The sequence below is a fragment of the Pelobates fuscus genome, chromosome 8, assembly GCF_036172605.1.
Source record: "Pelobates fuscus isolate aPelFus1 chromosome 8, aPelFus1.pri, whole genome shotgun sequence".
Classification (NCBI taxonomy): Eukaryota; Metazoa; Chordata; class Amphibia; order Anura; family Pelobatidae; genus Pelobates; species Pelobates fuscus.
Window position 1 is genome coordinate 139132593 of NC_086324.1, and position 24031 is coordinate 139156623.

Sequence of the window (24031 nt, forward strand, 5' to 3'; positions counted from 1 at the left end):
ACTGCTCTACGAGCAATGGAGGAGAGACCGTGTTTGTTGCATCCAATTTCAATTATTCATCCGTCATTTCACAGACTTGGTCATGGGCTAGTCTGATGTTTCTAAATAAACAAGCTGGGTTCAGAGTAGATTTTCCTGAGAGAAGTCTTCTAGAGCTTGTAGCCAGGTGTTCTGAGTTCTTCCAATGAAGCTCCTACGACGGCAACTCTGCTAAAGGAACGCAGAGGTTTGGTAGATACACCCGAAGGGAATTTCTGCCCACTTATCCAGTGGGATTTTTACTTTAACCCATTTTCTTCCCCGATAGGAATTGTGAATTTTGCAATAGGCATATCAACTTTTGGGAGTTATTTCCAAGATTCTGCTTCCTTAAGTTTAAAAAGCTATTTTAACTGCTTGGATATGAATGTTTTTTAGTGTACAATCTTGAAGACATCTTTTTAGTAAATTTATTAAACTCCTCCATAGGAGGAGCAGTGTCGTTTTCTTCTGCTTAAAAATTATCCTCATTAAAGTTAGCAAAGGTTTAAGAAAGTTTTTTTTTTTTTTTTTTATTGCTCCCTAAGAGAAAGCATTGCACAGCTTCTTTCTGCAACCTCCAGAAATTGACATAGCACATTATGCACATGCCAAGTGCTTAGATTTTCATGAGGCTCTTCATTTTGCTCGAGCATGTTGGCTTTACTCCCATTTGTCCATTTTTTTTACGGATATCTATGGCTAGACCTCTAAAATTACTCTATCTGAAGGAAAATCACACAGATATGCTGTAACTCCACCATCCAGGCTACAAAGCAAGCTCACTGCCCATGGTGGCTTTTTGATGACCCCGTGTAGCATGCAGTGCCTACCAGCACTGGATTTCTGGAGGCAAAAACTCAACGGTCCCACTCGCAGGATATGAAAGAACTGGATTGCCTTCCGATGTGAAGGTATTTAAAGTCTGCAAGGGGGGGTGGAACAACTAATTGTCAAACAGTTTTTATAGAGGATGCTCCATGCCCATAGAAAGATGAAAATTCCTACTGTACTGTTCCTATACGGAGGGGGGGAAACTGCTTTTTAGCAATTCCAAACTATATATAAAAAAGAAAATGTATTTCAGTTGGGAGTTTACAATGATAGAAAGAAAAATGTATTATTTATATCTTGTATACACAACCTGCTTATAAATGTACACCAGTTTCAGTCATATTTAATGTATTTCTTCCTACTCTTCTCAAACCATAGAAAGTATGGTAACTAAAAAAAAATAGTGGTTGCAAAAATACATAATAAAAAGGCAATTTTATATACACAAACAGAAAACAGACAAATTATAGAAACGCAACTAACTAAAACTAACTTTTACCTTCTTCAGGATGGTAACCACAGTTGACGTGGCATCCCATATAACTAGCAACATACTAAGGATTGTGAGAATGGGCCACTTAATTAAGGAAGAAACAAATAGTGTGTTTCAGGGGCCATATTTGTGGTGTTGCATGACTTATATATATATATATAAGGACATAAAACTGGCAGTGACACCTGTAGCTATAAACGCCATTTTGGACTAGAGAAATACAAAGATTGATGTTGGACATCCAAAGGTTAATAACAATCAGCATCTTGTTCGTCCCCTCCCCACAATGCAGTTTGAATATCCTGTAGCAGGGACTGCGGTGTTTGGTCACTATAGCTACTACCCATTGATAGAGAACTCTCTATGCTAACCAAATCTATTTTGTTAAGGATGTCTCTTGCCCAGGTCTTGTCTTGTGTATCAATTGTAAGTGCTCCATGTTGGCTTTGAAGGCGCCAGTTCCTCAAATTACCCTCCAGCCATTCTATGCCATTAAGTTCTGAATTACTGGAGCAAGTGTCTTCACCATCCAACTTTGACTTCAAGGACAAGAGAATTTCACAGGCTTTCAATGCCACCATCCTATCACAGTCACAAAGGGCATCCAACAGACATGGAAAAAGCCCTACTTGATCACATTGTTTAACCATTTCAGATATTCCAGAAATACTTGTGTTGGTAGGTAACCCTACCGTGTACGGACAACGGTTGGCAACACGTGTTTCAAATGTTTTATCTACAAAGATATTGGCCAGTTCCAGAGCATTAACTTTCACCTCCCAGTCACAGTCTTCCTTTGCCACATGCAGGATCCTAAAAAGCAGCTTCTCTGGTTCATGAAAGGTCTGGATATAGCCCAACTTTTGCCATTCAACAAATACCTTCATTGCAGCTCTTCTGGGAAAAGCATCAGTATCTTCAGATAAAATATTCAGGAAGTTTGGCACAAGGATCTGTTAAGATATATGGAGGGGAAAAAATAAACAATACAAAGGGTAATTAGTAACTAAAGGAATAAACCTGATGGTTTTTGTACCAGTAGTTTGCTTTAAAATAACTTAAAACAATGTGTTTACATATACGGATAAGGATAGGCTTAAAGGACCACTCTAGGCACCCAGACCACTTCAGCTTAATGAAGTGGTATGGGTGCCAGGTCCAGCTAGGATTAACTATTTTTTTTATAAACATAGCAGTTTCAGAGAAACTGCTGTGTTTATCAATTAGTTAAGCCTTCCCCTTTTTCCTCTAGTGGCTGTCTCACTGACAGCCGCTAGAGGCGCTTGCGTGATTCTCACTGTGAAAATCACAGTGAGAGCACGCAAGCGTCCATAGGAAAGCATTATGAATGCTTTCCTATGCAACCGGCTGAATGCGCGTGCAGCTCTTGCCGCGCGTGCGCATTCAGCCGACGGGGAGGAACGGAGGCGGAGAGGAGGAGGAGAGCTCCCCGCCCAGCGCTGGAAAAAGGTAAGTTTTACCCTTTCCAGAGGCGGGCGGGAGGGGGTCCCTGAGGGTGGGGGCACCCTCAGGGCACTCTAGTGCCAGGAAAACGAGTATGCTTTCCTGGCACTAGAGTGGTCCTTTAATGTAAGTATGATTAGAGTAGTAAGAGAACAAAACTAGCTTAGAAACAACCAAAAAGGGGACAATTGGTCAATACATTATAGTTTTGGAGAACCTCACTTTTACACATTTAGAACCAATATTTCATGCTGTAATCTCAAGGTTAACCCTATGCCAGTATGGAATGTCCTGTTTATATAAATAAAATTTTTCACAACAGTGCCACAACACCATTAAATGAGTAAGACATTCAATTCTCCTATAGAATTGGAATTATTCCATCGCTGTTCCTTAAAGGTCCACTATATTGCCAGGAAAACATACTAGTTTTCCTGGCACTATGGTGCCCCCACCCTCAGGGTCCCCCTCCCGCCGGGGGAGGAAGGGGTTAAATTTACCTCTTTCTTCAGCGCCGGGCGGGGAGTTCTCCTCCTCCTCGGCTGAATACGCATGCGTGGCAATAGCCGCGCGCTCATTCAGCCAGTCCATAGGAAAGCATTCTCAATGCTTTCCTATGGACGCTGGCATCTTATCACAGTGAGAAGCGCCTCTAGCGGCTGTCAATGAGACAGCCACTAGAGGCTGGATTAACCCATTTATAAATATAGCAGTTTCTCTGAAACTGCTATGTTTATAGAAAAAAGGGTTAAACCTAGCTGGACCAGGCAACCAGACCACTTCATTAAGCTGAAGTGGTCTGGGTGCCTATTGTGGTCCTTTAAGGATTTGGTCTTATAAATATTTAAATGGACACTATTGTCACCAGAACAACTACAGCTTAATGTAGTTGTTCTGGTGAGTATAATCATTCCCTTCAGGCATTTTCATGCAAACACTGACTTTTCAGAGAAAAGGCAGTGTTTATATTGCCCACTAGGGATACCTACTGTGGCCACTCGTCAGATAGCCGCTGGAGGTGCTTCCTGGGGCAGTGGTGCACAGTAAGCAGCACTGCCATTCAGCGTCTCCACCCTCTGCATGGAGATGCTGAATTTTCCTCATAGAGATGTATTGATTCACTGAGGAGGTGCTGATTGGCCAAAACAGTGTTTGGCCCCACCCCACCTCCTTGCTGATTTTTAGCCAATCCAATGCTTTCCCTATGGAAAGAATTGGATTGGCTAAAAAAAGTAAATTCTTGTGATGTCACCAAGGAGGCAGATCGCCATCGGGACCAGCACTGGCGGACCTTCACAGCACTGGAAATAAAGTACGTTTTAACCCCTTGTAAGCCACCTAAATGGTTGTTTTAACACTATAGGATCAGGAATACTTGTTTGTTTTCCTGACTCTATAGTGTTCCTTTAAATGGTGCATCACTTAAATTTTTTCTCACATTAAAATTTTATTTTATTATTTGAATTCTGTCAAAGTAAGAATATCACTTTTGCAAAAGGAAAGGGAGTACCGAGGCATGGCATACACAGGTCATTTTGTATATGTTAGCTTTTTGGAGTATACACCGTGCCATTATAATGTATGATGTTACCAGGCAGAGCAAGCTATAGCTGAAAATAAAGATTAAAAGTATACGTTTTTAACGGTTACCTCTCTTTTCAATGTTTCTGTAGACATGGTATCTTCCAATCTTAGGTGCAGGTTATCAATAGTAACTAGCCTTCCCAAGCAGCTCACAGCACTTGATCGAACATAACTCTCTGGATCCTTTAGCAGATCCAAGACCAGCTGAGGAATACCTGAAGCCCTAATAGCTTGTTTGAAACTCTCGCGGTCTATAAAAGAATACAACAAATAATTAAAATTAGATAATACCATTTGTTTCATCTAAGCAAAGCGGCAAGCAGGTTAGAACTCTCATGAAACAGGCTTAGGAATGTTTTCTACCAATTTGGGCTGTAGAGTACACTTGGTCACAGCAAAACTAAAAACATTTGATATCTTACTGTGGAGCGGAGTGACAGCACTCCTGCCATCAGAACCACCACAGTGGGCTGTAGTGGTTATGGTTCGTGGAGTGTTCCTTCAATGAGAATGACAACAGAAATTCATGTAACGGTATTCATAAAAGCCATTTTTAATATTAAACATGAGTTACCTTGGAGGGTGTCTACAAGTTCTGCAGCAAATTCTAGCATTGTGTCACGGTGTTCCCAGTTTGGGCTGCAAAGGCGTTTTACTATTAAAGGCCACAGGGCTGGAAAAAAAAAATACACAATTGATTTTTAATATGATAAAATAATTATTTTATTAACCAGGTGAGTAGAAGAAAATATAAGTAGGCTTACAAAACTGTAAAAAAACACCAACTTTCTCGCCTTTAACCCCTTAAGGACACATGACGTGTGACATTTCATGATTCCATTTTATTCCAGAAGTTTTGTCCTTAAGGGGTTAAAGAGATCATGCAGACAACACAAATGGAACTCATTCTACTTAACAATCCCCCTCCCATTACACCTCCCCTTGTTCTCCTTCTTCACAATAGGCTAGCTCTAAAAACAGCTAAGGTATTGCTCAGTGCAACAAATGTCGTGATCCCTCTGCATTAAAAAGAACCTCCTACTTTCTGGGAGGAGATACACAAGGGGATCTGACCATTGGGCACACATAAAGATAGTTTGTGTGTGCCTCCATTGGAACTATTTTCTGGAATACGATAATTAGATGTACAACATTTGCACATCTTTTTGATCATAGCTTCTGAAATCATTAATTCTGACAGATTTACCTATCTCCATCACCACTGTCACCTTTCGTTTTCACTCACCCCCTTATAAGAAAATTACCCTAGACATTATTCTATCTCCAAAAATTGACATTTCAGCAGCTCTGTACTGTGGTGTACTGTAGTGGTTATGGTACCAGGAGTCCCCTTGACACCTCCCCCCTTGTTGTAAGGAATAGTTCTACTTCTTATCTGATGTCTGCCAGACACCGTTCCAGGCCTCCAATACTTCTCATGGAGAGTGAGAAGCTCCTAAGTTACCGATTCTGTTAGTGCTCCTGAGCTACGCCATGCAATGCATGGTTAGCCCATTGGTAGAGAGAATCAATTGATCACTTTCATCCAATGAGCTAAGCCCTGCAGTGTTTTACATTGCAGGGTTAAAACTACAGGGCCACTGCACCCAGAACACTTCATTGAGATGAAGTGGTCTGGGTGACTTTTGTGGTCCTTTAACAGTTTTTTAGTTTTTTATTTAGAGATGGCAATGTTTAGATTGCAGGGTTAACACACCTCTAGTGGCTCACAAACAGCCACTAGAGGTCATTCCACAGAAAAGAGCAAGTGAAACTTGGCCATGTAATTAAACGCAGCTCATAGGAAAGCATTGAATTCGATGCTCTCCTATGAGAAGCATTTGATTGGGCTTGCCACTCACACCACCTTGACCCCAATGCTCCTCTCTGAGGAGTATTAGATTGGAGAAGAACTCCAGAAGTGACGCCTCCCACTGTAACGTCACGGAAATTGAAGCAGGCAGCAGTATGAAGAGCATCAGGCGCTGGAAAAAAAAGGTTAGTAAAACCTTTTTCTCTTATTTTTTTGCATGTGAAGGGGGGTAATTATAAAGATGCACTGAGAGGTTTGTATTCCTAACGCTCTAGTGCTCCTATAACACTTTGTTCAATCTCTATGTACTCTGATTCTACCACTCTCTATACTCTTTACTTATTACGCATAGGCCTCCCTCTAGAACTCACCATAGCCCCTTTTATTTATCAATAATCAGAAACTCAGCTCTTTTCTATAACAGACTATCAAACGCTCTCCTTATAGTTTACATTCACCCTCGAAAAAGCTAAACCACTGAGCTTCTGACATAAAGAACATGTATGTTTTTTGGATTATACAGACTGCACATTCTATGCAAATATCTTATATTTCCTATTTTCTACATACTGCTTATTCCATTAGGAAAAAAAAAAAAACTAACAATAAAAATTTATAGTAGAGGAAAATGATCCTACATATCATAATGAATACAAAGGAACTACATACTGTTTAGAAAATGAATGCTGTGCTCCCAGGACTCATTGTGTTCTGGCTCTGAAGATACCCGCAGCCATTTTAATAAGGCCTGGAGAGTCTTCTTTATAATCTAAGTGGCAAAAAATATTGGTTAAAAAGTTACTAACACGTATACAAAAGGATTCAATACATGATACTGATGTGTGAAAGATACATGGCTCGCACATTTTAAGTTATACTGCAGTAGGATATGTGCTAGACATAGCAATGCTGCAGAGTTAGTTACTGTGCCAAGGGTATATCAATTATTCTATATTACCTATATGTACGACTACTGCATGGCTAAAGTTACAGGGTTAAGTTGCAGAAAGCTGCAAACTTTTTTCTTTCTTTGCATATCAACACTGATGAGATTAAAAAAATAAAATAAAAATACAGCATGAATATGTGGCCAAAATCGATCAAATGCATTTCAGTTGTGTTGTTGAGTAGAGTACGTCAGGAAAGTCCTTTTAACACATTTACTGTAGTAGCAGCATTCATGACTGTGGAGCGATGCGATTTAATTGTACTAACCAAAAAAATGTGAGTTCCTAGAACAGAGGGATAATTATAAGGTATGGTAAAAAGTTGAGAAAGCACCCGGAGTGGTGCGAAACGCGTCCAAGGCTTCTCTAATCTTTCTTAAAGGTCGGCTCCTTTGGTGGTCTCCCCCCTGTACAGCAGCTGCAGGTGGTTCTATGCTCAGGTTTTGGACTTTTTATACTTTCTTCACTTACAACCTTTTTTTTTTTTTTTTTAATTTCTCACATGCTTGGACCAATACAGCATACATGAGGACTGCTGTTCTAGTATCTTGCCACCATATGTATTTTCATTTTATACTTCAATAAATGTGCGGTTTTTTTTTTTCTATGATTTCTTCCTGATGTATTTTGGGGATTCCCTATGAGTGCGGATCAACAAACGTGTCCTGTGTGTAGTTATAATGTATATTCCCTGTCACAATGACTCCCCAATTCCTTTTGGGAAAAAAAAAAGAAGAGTTAACATGTTGTAACAACCCTACATAAAGTGAATAATTGTTTACCAGATGCATTCCTGCATATACAGTGCATGGTGTAACAGCCATATAATTAATTATTGGCTTTTAAATAGCTTGTTCACTGACTTTAGCATATTAGTTTTCAGTACTTTAATTGGTTATTAGATTTGCAAGCACAGTCATCAACACCAACATGTAGACATGCGAGAAGTACACCGTACCAGGCTGCACATATAGAAATAGAACTGTGTGCAAAAGACAGAATTATTCTTACCGTTACATCCGAGCCACTATTCTCGAGATAGGCAAACAGCACATTGTATGTCTGTTCTAGGGACTCTTTATTCACTAATTAAGAAGAAAGAGCAGTATATGGTTAGTTGTCAAATTAGTAGCAAATGAAACCTTTTTTTTTTCCATATGCCATTAAACATAACTAGATTATATATCTGTAGTTGTAATCTAATGATTATTTTATGTATATTTAAGAAAAGTGGGCAGGATTTCTAAACTGCACCCCAATCCCATATGTGTATAATCCTTATCTCACTAAACAAATCAGGGCATATATTCAAGACAAACTACGCATGGACCTGGTGACTAACTGGGTTCCCAAGTAAATACCATTTTTGTGTAGCACCCATAACTAAGCAAAAATACCAGGAACCAAATTGGTCACCAAGTGTCTTTCTCTTGAATGTTATTATTTCAGTGCTGATAATAAACAGTATCCTGTATACATGGTAATAGGGGTATGATTCATCCTCTTTTTGCCCTCACTTGTCCAATGTGAAAGAGCTTGGATGGCATCCAACGCTGCCTTTTGCACTCGTAGGCAACCAATCATTTTCTTACTGAAACTCAACCCTGAAGATAATTCGCTGGCTGCTTGACCGATGCAGAACTGCAGTAATGTCACAATGGAATTCAGCACAGGCTGGTGAGGTATCTCCACTTTGATACTGTTCTGCAGGAAAAAACAAGCAGGTGTCAAGGTGCGCAGTGGGCGACTTAGACGATCTTATAACTTACTGCCATGAAATCAAGTCTGGTTCATTTGTTATATAGGTTGAAATTAACTTCGTAATGGCCCTTTAAAGGACCACTCTAGTGCCAGGAAAACATACTCGTTTTCCTGGCACTAGAGTGCCCTGAGGGTGCCCCCATCCTCAGGGACCCACTCCCGCCGGGCTCTGGAAAGGGGAAAGTGTTTAAAACTTACCTTTTTCCAGCGGTGGGCGGAGAGCTCTCCTCCTCCGATCCTCCTCGTCGGCTGAATGCGCACGCGCGGCACGAGCTGCGCGCGCATTCAGCCGGTCACATAGGAAAGCATTCATAATGCTTTCCTATGGACGCTTGCGTGCTCTCACTGTGAAAATCACAGTGAGAATCACGCAAGCGCCTCTAGCGGCTGTCAATGAGACAGCCACTAGAGGAAATAGGGGAAGGCTTAACCCATTCACAAACATAGCAGTTTCTCTGAAACTGCTATGTTTATGAAAAAATGGGTTAATCCTAGAAGGACCTGGCACCCAGACCACTTCATTAAGCTGAAGTGGTCTGAGTGCCTAGAGTGGTCCTTTAAATTACATAATTGTATTCATAAACTATTTTTATTTATTTTATTTCATTTTATTCTATTTGTCACTAACCTACGTATATATTTCATTGCATATATATTATAGGTGATATTTAAGTAAAATAGTTAAGACTGTCCCTTTAAATAATAAAAAGTATATAAATAAGATTCTACAAATGAACGCAATTTCACTATTAAAGAGAACAATACTAAATCAATACTCATATATATATATGTGTATTGATTTAGTATTGTTCTCTTTAATAGTGAATTTGCGTTCATTTGTTATTACCTTCGTTATATGTGAAATATTATTTTGTATAATGATATCGGTTTGTATAGCATATATTTTGTTATTCTTTGTTTCCACTATTTCCATACGTTATTATGGGACTCTTCAATATATTCGTGAAATGTAACCAATGTGTAAGCTCTTTGATACAAACTAATTTTATTCAATGTGGCAAAAGGAATAGCAAACTAAGACTGTATTGAACTTAAAGTGGATCTTTATGATAACGGACAAGTTGTTTTAGCACTACACCCTTAGGAAATGTCTTCCTTATTCCCCCGACTGACAGGAGGCATTAAATATATGCAACCATCAGGGGTATGTAAAGGACTTCATAATGATTAGCTCTAGAAAGGGAATCCACATGGTGAATCAGGAAATAAATACAGCATTGTCAAGATTAGCGGCATACCAATTGAAAAAGCAGTGGAAAAAAACAGTGGAAGCGAAACGCGTCGGAGGGGATTGCTGGCTGGAGGAGTGTTACACATGTTTTATTTGTTTTTAAAATTGTTTTAGTATTTTGTTTCACATTTTCCTCAATCCTCATCTGCCTTCTCTGTCATTGTGCAGCCACTTGCGGGTAGTACCCCCTATATTGGTACAGTGCCAACATACCTTAGAGCCAGGATCACTCGGTTCTGTAAGTGTTATTCATGTCTATCCAAGATTATTCTTTACTGCAGTATTGTCCTATGTGTATTTTCGTTTCCCTATGCATACCTAATTCCACATGGTGAGGATTGAGAGTTACAACGATAAGAAGAAGGTTGAGAGTGTTAACCTAAAAACACTCCTTGCTTAAATACTTGGAGCCAGGATTACTAAATGGCTGCTTAAGTGAGAGTGTATTATATTCACTTTCTGTAACATTTTTGAGTTTAAAACTCTACACTATATTTGGTTTTTATTATCTTTTGACTTTTCATATGTTATAAACACGAGAAGAATATCTTTTCATAAGGTATAAACTTTTGCAGTGCTTCACTTTATTGATTTTTATATATATATATATATATATATATATATATATATATATATATATATATATATATATATATATATATATATATATATATATATATTTATTATATATAGAAAACATGACCCCTAGAAGAAATTAAAGGTTATGGAAAACACACACTTATAATACAATCTCTAAATTAGCTCATTATTAGAAACAGATAACAGAACACATTGCTACAGTGGACTCAGTGTAAATTGTGGCAGATATGAATAACTACATTAAAATACGTTACCATTTCACAGAGCTCCCTGACCTGACGAAGACACAAGCCAAGCACAGGAATACAGGACGATTTCATGGCCATAACGTACTCCGCGTCTACTGGCTGATACAATGGGTTATTCTCCATACCTATTATAACGAATAAATAAAAGAATACGTAGGGTAAATGTTTGTCAAATAGTCATGGTTTGGTTATTTCATTTTTCTCTACTTTTTTAACTTGTATTGTGTATTCTTGGTGGTCTTTGTTGATGTTATGTAAAATGTGATGATTATATCAATTTTTTATGTAGAACGGTCATTTACAAAAAAATAAAAATAAAACCACATCGATGACAAGCTCTCCTATGGGTAGGAGAACCCCTTTAAGGCATAGATTAGATTAGATTTTTAGACTGATCATTGTAGATTTTTATTATGCAGTCCCTGACTGAAACAGAAAAAACGAATACTCCACTACAGGGAATAGTTGTTGTTTTTTTATTTCTCCCGGAGCCGAAGAAGATCTCCAGGAAGAAGATGCATTGGCCACGAGGAAAGGCTTCAGGTATAAAAAATAAATAAAATAAACTGTTCCACTGCACTCCACGGGCACCAGAACCGCACTGGAGATGTCACCTTGAGAGTATTAGCCAAATATGGAAAACACCCTGAAGAGTCAGATACGCTTTAAACAACATGTGGATGCTTCTTTAAAAAATACTCAATGATATAATAGTTAATATGTAGGGTAACACGTTTGTTGAGCCAAGGATAAATCTGACACACATACATTTTTTTTCTTTACAGTGGTAACTTTGTTTTTTACAGACTAAAACATTACCTAAACAGAATGTTTTTATTGCTTGCTCCACTTTTAGAACTTTGCAACAACAAAAAAATAAACAGCATTTTATAAATGACTCGTTTTTTCCCCACTTTCATTTATCACCTCAAATAGACATGTGGATAGAGAGGTTACAAAGTCTATGAATGTAGATATCATGCAGTTACCTCTATCTGGACAGCATAACGAAAGCATATTAAGTACAACTCCCCATATTAAGTACAACTCATAATGCATATCCAAAGGGTTACGAGGTTCTTGCATATCAAACAGGAATATATTTAGTATAAAAAAATACAATCTACAAAGCGAAATAAACATAGAAGAACATAGTGTAGTAAATTAAAACACCAAATGTGCGCTGATTTAAGTTGCACTCACAGAATAAAAGTGCAGTATAGGCGTGTAGCAATCTCAAAGACTTGACGGATACCAGTTATCTTCTTTTAAGACCTTATCAGAGAAGGAGAGACACACAGGACATAGTGCACCAGTATAGTATAAAATAGTATTATTTATTTGATTGCACTTACAAGAAAATAGTTGAAATCCAGCATATCAATCACTTTTAGGAATCAGTGTCGACTTCCTTCCTCCCAAAATGAATGTGGAAAAAATAGCGCAGAAAGCACAGACCTTTATTTTTTCCCCTGAGGAAGTCTGGTTTCGGACGAAACGCGTAGGGTGGAGGGACCACGACAATACTGAATTCTTGTAAGTGCAATCAAATAAATAATACTATTTTATACTATACTGGTGCACTATGTCCTGTGTGTCTCTCCTTCTCTGATAAGGTCTTAAAAGAAGATAACTGGTATCCGTCAAGTCTTCAAGATTGCTACACGCCTATACTGCACTTTTATTCTGTGAGTGCAACTTAAATCAGCGCACATTTGGTGTTTTAATTTACTACACTATGTTCTTCTATGTTTATTTCGTTTTGTAGATTGTATTTTTTTATACTTGTACTAAGAAGATTAGAAGGTTCTTCTTACAATCATACATGTGGTAAATCTATTTTACATATTTTTTACCTATTGGGGAGCACGTGTGTTGTATATAGACTTTTTGTTTTAGGAATATAATTAGAAATTTTAGAAAGCACATTGCATTATACCTGGATGTTTGCAGTGAGTAGCAGACATTTTCAATACATAATGAAATGGATAAAGAAACACAGACATTGCTTGCAGATTGACATCCTGTGGACTGGACAAAACAAGAACTTTAAAAAACAATTTCCAAGAAACAAACACTTTATGATATAGTGTTATTCAGAGATACTCCACTGCTCAAATAAAAAAAAAAGGTATAAAAATCACTGTTTAGTAGTTATACCCCACATTCATGCATTTTTTCATTGGATTTATCTAAAAAATGGTTTGTAAAAGCTGCAGATCTCTTATCTGAAGCCATTGCAAGCCCTCCTCTTCTAACCCCGCCCAGACTTTATCCAACCATCCAATCACAGACTTCCCCATGCAGCTCAATGATGCTCTGGGCAATTTCTGCCTCTCGAGTTCAGTGCAACTAAGCTAACAAACCAGGAAGTAAGAGGACCGGATATCTGATTAACAGCGAGGGGAAGAAGGAGAGGTGGGGGGAGGGTAGCCAGGTTAAAGCTTTTCAACAAGCTAAAGTACTTTAGGGGTCTGGAGTGTCCCTTTAATGAATACATTTAAATACATTGTCCTTCATATTACTTTTTAATAAAATAAAATATATATATTTATATAAATATTTTATTCTTTCATTTTCATACTCTTTACTTGGGATTTTGATTGGATGACTGGTCAGGTCATCGTTCAGTGAGGAGATGGGTCTACAAATGTATTTTAATTTTTTATTCAACAGGGTAACATTATGTCAGGGAATACAAGTAGAACATGTTTGCTATTCAGATCAAATTCTCATAAAACTTTAATAAATATATAAAATGAATGAGAACAGACAGGGGATATGGAAACTATTCAAAGGAAATACCCACCAGTTACCCAGCTTCAAAATTTCAGCAGCAAGAGAAATAGACCGAGTCATATGCATATTTTTAAGTGCTTTTTTCACAGTGACCCACAGGTTGCAATTTGTATTTTGAAAGACAGGAATCCTATCAGGAAAGAAAAACACAACGTAAACTGTGTATAAGAAACTTCCATATTTCCTAAATCATTATAGTAAGAGTTAAAGGGAGTAACATTTTCCAGACACCTGCGTTGATACGTAAAGAACGATGATGGGTCAAATTTCGACATGTTGGGCAATCACCATGGAAACCAAGAGATTGTAACTATGGGTTTTATCACTTTCAGAACTTTGCTGCAGAATTGCTCATCATACAGAACCCCCAATATATTTTCCAAATATGATAAACACAATGTAACAGCCAGCCATTCATAGGGGTTTCATTGCTAAAAAGAGAGGTATGTAGTGCCAAGGGAGAATCAGCGCTTGTAAAAGCTAAGTAAAACCCTTTATTTTATTATTTTTACTGCAAACACAGGAGGGAGTGGTTGAGACACCTATATAAGAGGTTTGTATTCCTAACACGTTAGTGTTCCTTTAACAGTCATCTAAGCCGAGAATCATTGTAGCTTATTAAAATATAAGTCTGGATGGTTTGGATTACAATATACAGTTGCAAGAAAAAGTATGTGAACCCTTTGGAATGATATGGATTTCTGCACAAATTGGTCATAAAATGTGATTTGATCATCATCTAAGTCACAACAATAGACAATCACAGTCTGCTTAAACTAATAACACACAAAGAATGAAATGTTGCCATGTTTTATTGAACACACCATGTAAACATTCACAGTGCAGGTGGAAAAAGTATGTGAACCCTTGGATTTAATAACTGGTTGAACCTCCTTTGGCAGCAATAACTTCAACCAAACGTTTCCTGTAGTTGCAGATCAGACGTGCACAACGGTCAGGAGTAATTCTTGACCATTCCTCTTTACAGTACTGTTTCAGTTCAGCAATATTCTTGGGATGTCTGGTGTGAATCGCTTTCTTGAGGTCATGCCACAGCATCTCAATCGGGTTAAGGTCAGGACTCTGACTGGGCCACTTCAGAAGGCGTATTTTCTTCTGTTTAAGCCATTCTGTTGTTGATTTACTTATATGCTTTCGGTCATTGTCCTGTTGCAACACCCATCTTCTGTTGAGCTTCAGCTGGTTGACAGATGGCCTTAAGTTCTCCTGCAAAATGTCTTGATAAACTTGGGAATTCATTTTTCCTTCGATGATAGCAATCCGTTGCTATTGCTGCCAAAGGAGGTTCAACCAGTTATTAAATCCAAGGGTTCACATACTTTTTCCACCTGCACTGTGAATGTTTACATGGTGTGTTCAATAAAAACATGGCAACATTTCATTCTTTGTGTGTTATTAGTTTAAGCAGACTGTGATTGTCTAATGTTGTGACTTAGATAATGATCAGATCACATTTTATGACCAATTTGTGCAGAAATCCATATCATTCCAAAGGGTTCACATACTTTTTCTTGCAACTGTATATATATACATATATATACACACACACTTTTTTTTTTTTATTGAACTTTACATGTAAACAGTCTGTCTACCCCATAAATAAACTGGGAACACCCAAAGAACTAGAATGATTTCAGAGTCTCAATTTTGGCAGCTGTGATGGCAGACGTCAAAGTAATGTTGAATAAACCATTAATTGGGTTGAATAAACCAGTAATGTCTACCTCCAAGCAAACATAGGTTCCACCTGGCTGGAGAGATGTCAGGAAGATGTCCAGCTCTCATTCACTAAGGCATGGAAGTTTTAAGCTCCGGAGCAAAGTTGTATAAAAAGTGACTGGCAAGCTTCTATCTAAAAAAGCTTTATACAGTATAGACAAACGGTTTTAACTACAAAGCAAACCATGTTCTTGTCCTGCCCTGCTTTTCCTACTTACCTGATTGCATTAAGGAGCATCTCTTCTAAATTAACAACATTCCGGACAGGATTCTGGTCCAGAAGAGAATTGATACTGTTCATAATGTCCCACCACACAATTTCAGCCAATACATCCGTGCAGCCTTTAAAAATCCCCGCCAGCGTTTTCATTGCTTGGCTTGTAATGGAAGGACAGCCAGAACTGAGCGATTGCACCAGATGACTCAGTAACAAGCACGCATTGTCTGACAAATCAGTTATATTGGCCATGCCTGGCTCTCCATCTATCTTGGCACTGGTAATGAAAGCGTGAGCCATTAGGTTATTGGCTGCACAGGCAACAAACATGCTGCTGTCCTTCTGTAGGTTTATAATCACCTGCATGCCTCCTAATAGGACGAAAATGAAAGAAAGGGATATACATGCATAAGTTTTTTTTTGCAATTTTCATAAAACTGTCTCATTCCCCCCGCCAGCCTCTCCATGTGTCTCTCCAACCCTCCAGCTCCCAGCGCCTCCATGTGTCTCTCCCACCCACGTGTGTGACAGACACACACACATACACACACTAACTGACAGACACAGGCTATGCTGAGACAGTTTATTTCTACTCCTGCGGGCTGTTTAGTATGCCGGGGTCGGAATGACGTCATATTTCGGCTCCCAGCATAACAGAGGGCGCACGAGGGAGGAGAAGAGAACTGTCTGATCAGTGCTCCCTCGCTGACGCCGAATGCTGCCTGCCTCCTGTCCTCTCCTCGGTATATATCAGCAGAGTAGGCACCTGCCATCAAGGTAAGCAGGTGCCTACTCTGCCTCACTGTCCAGGCGGCGATTCGGGGTGCCCTAGGTGGGCCCCCTGTCACAGTTCTCTCTGCGGGCCACGGTTGCAGGGATCAGCATGGCAGCCGGGCCCCCTGGAGTGACGGGCCCGATCGGGGATGCGATCCCTGCAACCATGGTAGTTCTGCCACTGTGTCTTACTGTCTGTTGTCAGTCACTTATTTATTTATTTTTTATCAAGGCCAATAAAACCCATTTCATACATCACTGTACTCACCAATCGTCTGCAAAAAGTGAAGTGCGATTTTGTGCTGGATCATATCAAGCAACCCGTCAATCCAGGCCATTTTCACATTAATGTTCTCCCAGATCAAACTGGTCAATGTAAATGCTCCAAAATAATCTTCCACAATATTTTTCCTCTAGAACAGAGAATGATACCATAATCAAATCAGCTTAGGGCTTGGTCACTAAACTTAGATTTAACAAGAGTTGGCATGGGATTTGCATTTAACAAGCGTTGGCACTGAATTTGCACAGTTTAATCACATGAGTAATTTATGTTAACACATTTTCTGTATTTGCCATGAAAAAAAAACAAAAAAACAATCAAATGCTTAACAAACAAAAACATACAAAGCCCGAAATACTACTGTCTCTTACCTACATATTTGTTATTTTGTATACAAGGAGCAGTGTGTTACTGCAATGCTGGCACTCTGGAGAGTAGATGAGTATTAATGTAACACTCCTAAAGACCCTAACGGGACACTCCGGACCCCTAAAGTACATAACCTTTCTGAAATGCTTCATATGTGAAGAGTGTGTCCTATTTGTATCATGTTATGACTGCTGCCCGAGCCAAACGTTATGGTCAGCGTGGAGAATGACTGAGGTAGTACAAATGGAGGCCTGTCATTCAAAAACTGTTTAACCCAGTAAACTAAAAAGGCGACCAAGAACTCCAATCCTCATAATGACTTCACTGAGATTCCTTTACTACACCTAACATTTCCTGTCTCACCACGGCCGCTCCATCAGCACTCCATTTTGTTAACCAAAAATAGGCATTGCTTCATACACCTATAATGGGTTAGAAAAATAACATACATGCCTATAAGACCTCTTATCCACGTTTACTTACCTGCAGATAATCAAATCCCTCTTCAGAGGCTGCCAAAATTCCGGTCAGTCTCATTGTAAATGCATAGAGATTATTATCCTTGTATTCCATATTCAAGACCCTTTCAAGTATTCCTACGATACATTGATTCTCTTCCAATAATTTATCAACTTGTACTAGGACAGAAAGATAAAAAAACATTAAAAAAACAGACAGTAAGAAGGGTCTGCAAAAAATATCAAGCTCATCTAGCCATTACATAATATGTGTTTTAACCAGTAACAAGCATGTGACAATGAAGGAAATATGTATACGGTAAACAAAATGAAGATTTGTGTTAGAACACCAAAAAAATCATTTCCTCAGTGAAGGCGTTCAAAGTAAGGACTAGGAAGTTCTGTCGTGAAGAATTCAGCACTGTGTGATTTAAACAGGCACGATATTTACACATCATATGATGACCTACAAAACGTGCTCCAAGATAACAGGAACAACTCTCGTGCATTAAACCCTTTAACCCCTTTAACCCCTTAAGGACACATGACATGTCAGGATTCCCTTTTATTCCAAAGTTTGGTCCTTGAGGGGTTAAGGGCCGTCTTGCCAGGATATAATGGGATTTCCCCAAACAATCTGTCACTAAAAATCCCTTACGTAAGAGTTACCTGTTTTAGCCAAAGACTTGAACCAGTCCTGTAATTTTTGAAAGATGGAGTCATCTGATATAAGTGAACTTTTGTCAACTAGTATGGCACAAACATGGGGGAGCAGCTGGGCACACTCGGGATCCATTAGGTAGGCTGGAAATAAACAGAGAGAGTTAAATTTAGCTTATGTGATCCTTCAAGGATTTATAAAAAATATATACAGGATTACATAGACAATTTGGACATTAAATCAGAAATTCACTTTGGATTCACCTTGCACTGACACTTTACTGAATAACTCAAATTGACTATAAGCTTGTGTGAGCAGGGTTCTCATTACCCCTCCTTTCTGTTCATATAACGGTGCATGTCAATACTTGTGTTATATCACCAGAGTCAATTTGTATGGCGCTGTTGGAGCTGTATAAATGCTAATAATAATGATAGTAATATAATTCCATAGATTTCATATAGGATCATTCACTAAAGTGTTATTTGGCAGCAATTCGAAAAGTTTATTCCATAAACATTGCTTTGCATAAGGACGCCTAGCCTTAGATTCCTCCTCGTGATGATGTCAGAGGTGGAGGTATCAGCACTAAGAGAACTCTGCTATGGAATAAGGTGTTTAAATGGTTATGGTTCCATTTTGGTGTTTAGTGAATAGACCCACTGTGTATCTGTACATGTATTTTCTGGCTATGATGCAGGCAGTCCTGCTGCTGGGTCCATTAAGTGAGCACCGGAGGGTAGCTCCAATCTCCCCAAACTACACTGCAATTCCTCTATACAGCAAAATGAAATTGTAAGTAGTGTTTTTAGTGATTTATGGAATTTTCATCTTACAATTGTATTTCTCTTTCCTGTTATGTCACTCAACATGCAAGGTTACGTCTTGTGATGCCACGCATATAGAATTATTTGTGAAAATTAGCATGGCTGGTATTGATTCCAAGAAAGGTGGCAACCCGAAAACCTTTAACATTTATCACAGAACAGTACTGAAACCCTTTAATACCAGGCATAGGAGCGAGTACAGGAGAGTACTGAAACCATTTAATACCAGGCATAGGAGTGAGTACAGGAGAGTACTGAAACCATTTAATACCAGGCATAGGAGTGAGTACAGGAGAGTACTGAAACCCTTTAATACCAGGCATAGGAGTGAGTACAGGAGAGTACTGAAACCATTTAATACCAGGCATAGGAGTGAGTACAGGAGAGTACTGAAACCCTTTAATACCAGGCATAGGAGTGAGTACAGGAGAGTACTGGGGGGACCCTTTAATACCAGGCATAGGAGTGAGTACAGGAGAGTACTGGGGGGACCCTTTAATACCAGGCATAGGAGTGAGTACAGGAGAGTACTGGGACCCTTTAATACCAGGCATAGGAGTGAGTACAGGAGAGTACTGAAACCCTTTAATACCAGGCATAGGAGTGAGTACAGGAGAGTACTGGGACCCTTTAATACCAGGCATAGGAGTGAGTACAGGAGAGTACTGAAACCCTTTAATACCAGGCATAGGAGTGAGTACAGGAGAGTACTGAAACCATTTAATACCAGGCATAGGAGTGAGTACAGGAGAGTACTGAAACCCTTTAATACCAGGCATAGGAGTGAGTACAGGAGAGTACTGAAACCCTTTAATACCAGGCATAGGAGTGAGTACAGGAGAGTACTGAAACCCTTTAATACCAGGCATAGGAGTGAGTACAGGAGAGTACTGAAACCCTTTAATACCAGGCATAGGAGCGAGTACAGGAGAGTACTGAAACCCTTTAATACCAGGCATAGGAGTGAGTACAGGAGAGTACTGAAACCCTTTAATACCAGGCATAGGAGTGAGTACAGGAGAGTACTGGGACCCTTTAATACCAGGCATAGGAGAGAGTACTGGGGGGACCCTTTAATACCAGGCATAGGAGTGAGTACAGGAGAGTACTGAAACCCTTTAATACCAGGCATAGGAGCGAGTACAGGAGAGTACTGAAACCCTTTAATACCAGGCATAGGAGCGAGTACAGGAGAGTACTGGGGGGACCCTTTAATACCAGGCATAGGAGTGAGTACAGGAGAGTACTGGGACCCTTTAATACCAGGCATAGGAGTGAGTACAGGAGAGTACTGAAACCCTTTAATACCAGGCATAGGAGTGAGTACAGGAGAGTACTGGGACCCTTTAATACCAGGCATAGGAGTGAGTACAGGAGAGTACTGAAACCCTTTAATACCAGGCATAGGAGCGAGTACAGGAGAGTACTGAAACCCTTTAATACCAGGCATAGGAGCGAGTACAGGAGAGTACTGGGACCCTTTAATACCAGGCATAGGAGCGAGTACAGGAGAGTACTGAAACCCTTTAATACCAGGCATAGGAGTGAGTACAGGAGAGTACTGAAACCCTTTAATACCAGGCATAGGAGCGAGTACAGGAGAGTACTGAAACCCTTTAATACCAGGCATAGGAGCGAGTACAGGAGAGTACTGGGACCCTTTAATACCAGGCATAGGAGACAATACAGGAGAGTACTGAAACCCTTTAATACCAGGCATAGGAGCGAGTACAGGAGAGTATTGAAACCCTTTAATACCAGGCATAGGAGACAATACAGGAGAGTACTGGGACCCTTTAATACCAGGCATAGGAGTGAGTACAGGAGAGTACTGGGACCCTTTAATACCAGGCATACGAGTGAGTACAGGAGAGTACTGAAACCCTTTAATACCAGGCATAGGAGCGAGTACAGGAGAGTACTGAAACCCTTTAATACCAGGCATAGGAGCGAGTACAGGAGAGTACTGGGACCCTTTAATACCAGGCATAGGAGTGAGTACAGGAGAGTACTGAAACCCTTTAATACCAGGCATAGGAGCGAGTACAGGAGAGTACTGGGACCCTTTAATACCAGGCATAGGAGTGAGTACAGGAGAGTACTGAAACCCTTTAATACCAGGCATAGGAGGGAGTACAGGAGAGTACTGGGACCCTTTAATACCAGGCATAGGAGTGAGTACAGGAGAGTACTGAAACCCTTTAATACCAGGCATAGGAGCGAGTACAGGAGAGTACTGAGACCCTTTAATACCAGGCATAGGAGCGAGTACAGGAGAGTACTGGGACCCTTTAATACCAGGCATAGGAGCGAGTACAGGAGAGTACTGAAACCCTTTAATACCAGGCATAGGAGTGAGTACAGGAGAGTACTGAAACCCTTTAATACCAGGCATAGGAGCGAGTACAGGAGAGTACTGGGACCCTTTAATACCAGGCATAGGAGTGAGTACAGGAGAGCACTGAAACCCTTTAATACCAGGCATAGGAGTGAGTACAGGAGAGTACTGAAACCCTTTAATACCAGGCATAGGAGGGAGTACAGGAGAGTACTGGGACCCTTTAATACCAGGCATAGGAGTGAGTACAGGAGAGTACTGAAACCCTTTAATACCAGGCATAGGAGCGAGTACAGGAGAGTAATGGGACCCTTTAATACCAGACATAGGAGGGAGTACAGGAGAGTACTGGGACCCTTTAATACCAGGCATAGGAGGGAGTACAGGAGAGTACTGAAACCCTTTAATACCAGGCATAGGAGTGAGTACAGGAGAGTACTGAAACCCTTTAATACCAGGCATAGGAGTGAGTACAGGAGAGTACTGGGACCCTTTAATACCAGGCATGGGAGCGAGTACAGGAGAGTACTGGGACCCTTTAATACCAGGCATAGGAGCGAGTACAGGAGAGTACTGGGACCCTTTAATACCAGGCATAGGAGCGAGTACAGGAGAGTACTGGGACCCTTTAATACCAGGCATAGGAGTGAGTACAGGAGAGTACTGAAACCCTTTAATACTTCGCCTAGTGGAGCGTACCGGGACCTTTACTACCTGGCACAGGAAGGAGTACAGGAGAGCACCACGGGGTCCTTTAATACCTAGCATAGGAGAACGTACAATGGTCCTTTAATACCTAGCATAGGATAAAGTACAGGGGGTCCTTTAATACCTGGCATAAGAGAGTACAGGGGTCCTTTAACCCCTTAAGGACATGTCATGTGTGACATGTCATGATTCCCTTTTATTCCAGAATTTTGGTCCTTAAGGGGTTAATACCTGGCATAGGAGAGAGTAGAGGGGTCCTTTAACACCTGGCATGGGAGAGAGTGCAGGGGTCCTTTAATACCTGGCATGGGAGAGAGTACAGGGGTCCTTTAATACCTGGCATGGGAGAGAGTACAGGGGTCCTTTAATACCTGGCATAAGAGAGTGCAGGGGTCCTTTAACACCTGGCATGGGAGAGAGTGCAGGGGTCATTTAATGGGAGAGAGTCCCTGCAACTCTCAATAAATAGGACTGTTGGGTACAATCCGCTTTATAACCCACCCAGAGGAGTGTTAATATTTATTATAAAGTTATTACAGATAAATATGACGTTAGTTACTTTTGCCTAAAATAAATGCCGGTTTTGCTCGTACTGACAGATCTATCAGGACCCAGAAAACACTCACCGCGTTCCACGTTCAGATCGGGCTGGAAAGAGGGCATTACACTGCCAGTACCCCGCGTGAGGCAAAGGCCGCCATCTTTAGTTAGGGAAACAATCCTGTGTCAAGCCAAAGCCACTTATTGCAATAAGAGCATCCTTCTCACACACTCCCCTGAATGCCATTTAAACCAGCACACAGCTATTTAAAATATTCCAAATTCATCTTTACATTCATCTTCTCCATAATAGCAGCTAACCTTTAGCAAAACATAAACATTGCATTGAGGTGGGGCACTGGACTTGACCGGAAGTGGTGATGGTTGGACATGTTTAATTTCTCACTCCTGATTTAGATTTATTATACCAGCCAATGGGCGATTTCCCACAACAAAGATGGCGGCATCTTTCTTCCGGTATCTGCAGCAGCAGCATGCTGAGCTGCGTGCTTAGCCTGTAATGCTTACCTAGCCTGGTTAGGGTGATCACAGCCACCCCTCTAGAGCACTAACAGTTATACACATACCAGTCTCTTCTTTCTGGTTTTCCTCCCAGATAGAGGTTTTTTTTCCTTTTTTTTTAAATTAATGTAGTAGCTCTCCTAACTTTGCCATGATTTTTAAAATAATAATACAATAAAGTGAAGTTATTGGGCTCCGTCTTGCACATACAAAATAAACAAAAATGTGCATGTGGATTTTACATTAACCCCTTAAGGACTGAGCCAAATGTACACGTTGTGAACAAAACAAAACGTAAACAAAACCTGGCATTTGCGCTATATGTCTGTCCAACCGTAATTCACCTCTTTCATATTAAAGGGACACTCCAGGCACCCAGACCACTTCTGCTCATTGGAGTGGTCTGGGTGCCAACTACCCTTAACCCTGCAAGTGTAATTATTGCAGTTTTTCATAAACTGCAATAATTACATTGCAGGGTTAACTCCACCTCTAGTGCCTGTCTACTAGACAGCCACTAGAGGTCACTTCCTGGGTTCTAGCAAAGGAAACCTGTGCTAGAGCGTCGCTGGACGTCCTCACGCTGTGTGAGGACCTCCAGCGTCGCTCAAAACCCCATAGGAAAGCATTGAAATGATTTTTCAATGCTTTCCTATGGGGAGACGTAATGCGCATGCGCGGCATTTCCGCGCATGCACATTAGGTCTCGGCCGGTGGGCGAGATCAGTCTCGCCCACCGGCCGACGCAATCACAAGGAGGAGCGTCGCGGAGGCGGAGACA

At 40.2% G+C, this 24031-nt stretch overlaps 1 protein-coding gene across 1 annotated transcript; it reads right to left on the bottom strand.

Annotated features, from left to right (window-relative positions):
* Positions 1-1159: 1159 nt before the first annotated feature.
* On the bottom strand, positions 1160-22933 carry LOC134571770 (BRCA1-associated ATM activator 1-like). Its single transcript, XM_063430348.1, has 14 exons — positions 22815-22933; positions 18324-18458; positions 17680-17834; positions 16813-16957; positions 15772-16141; positions 13824-13943; positions 12954-13045; positions 11021-11139; positions 8671-8857; positions 8165-8238; positions 6876-6975; positions 4968-5066; positions 4460-4644; positions 1160-2298 (listed from the first exon to the last, which is right to left on the bottom strand). The coding sequence occupies exons 1-14, from the start codon at positions 22849-22851 to the stop codon at positions 1594-1596; spliced, it is 2523 nt and encodes an 840-aa protein (XP_063286418.1). The 5' UTR covers positions 22852-22933; the 3' UTR covers positions 1160-1593.
* Between the last annotated feature and the right edge of the window lie 1098 nt (positions 22934-24031).

Excerpts from the sequence above, each read along its gene's own strand:
- LOC134571770 (XM_063430348.1), bottom strand. The coding sequence starts at position 22,851 with ATGCCCTCTTTCCAGCCCGATCTGAACGTGGAACGCG. Across the intron at positions 17,835-18,323 it reads CAAGTCTTTGGCTAAAACAG|TACAAGTTGATAAATTATTG; the intron begins GTAACTCTTACG and ends TTTCTGTCCTAG. Across the intron at positions 6,976-8,164 it reads ATAGTGGCTCGGATGTAACG|ATTATAAAGAAGACTCTCCA; the intron begins GTAAGAATAATT and ends TTTGCCACTTAG.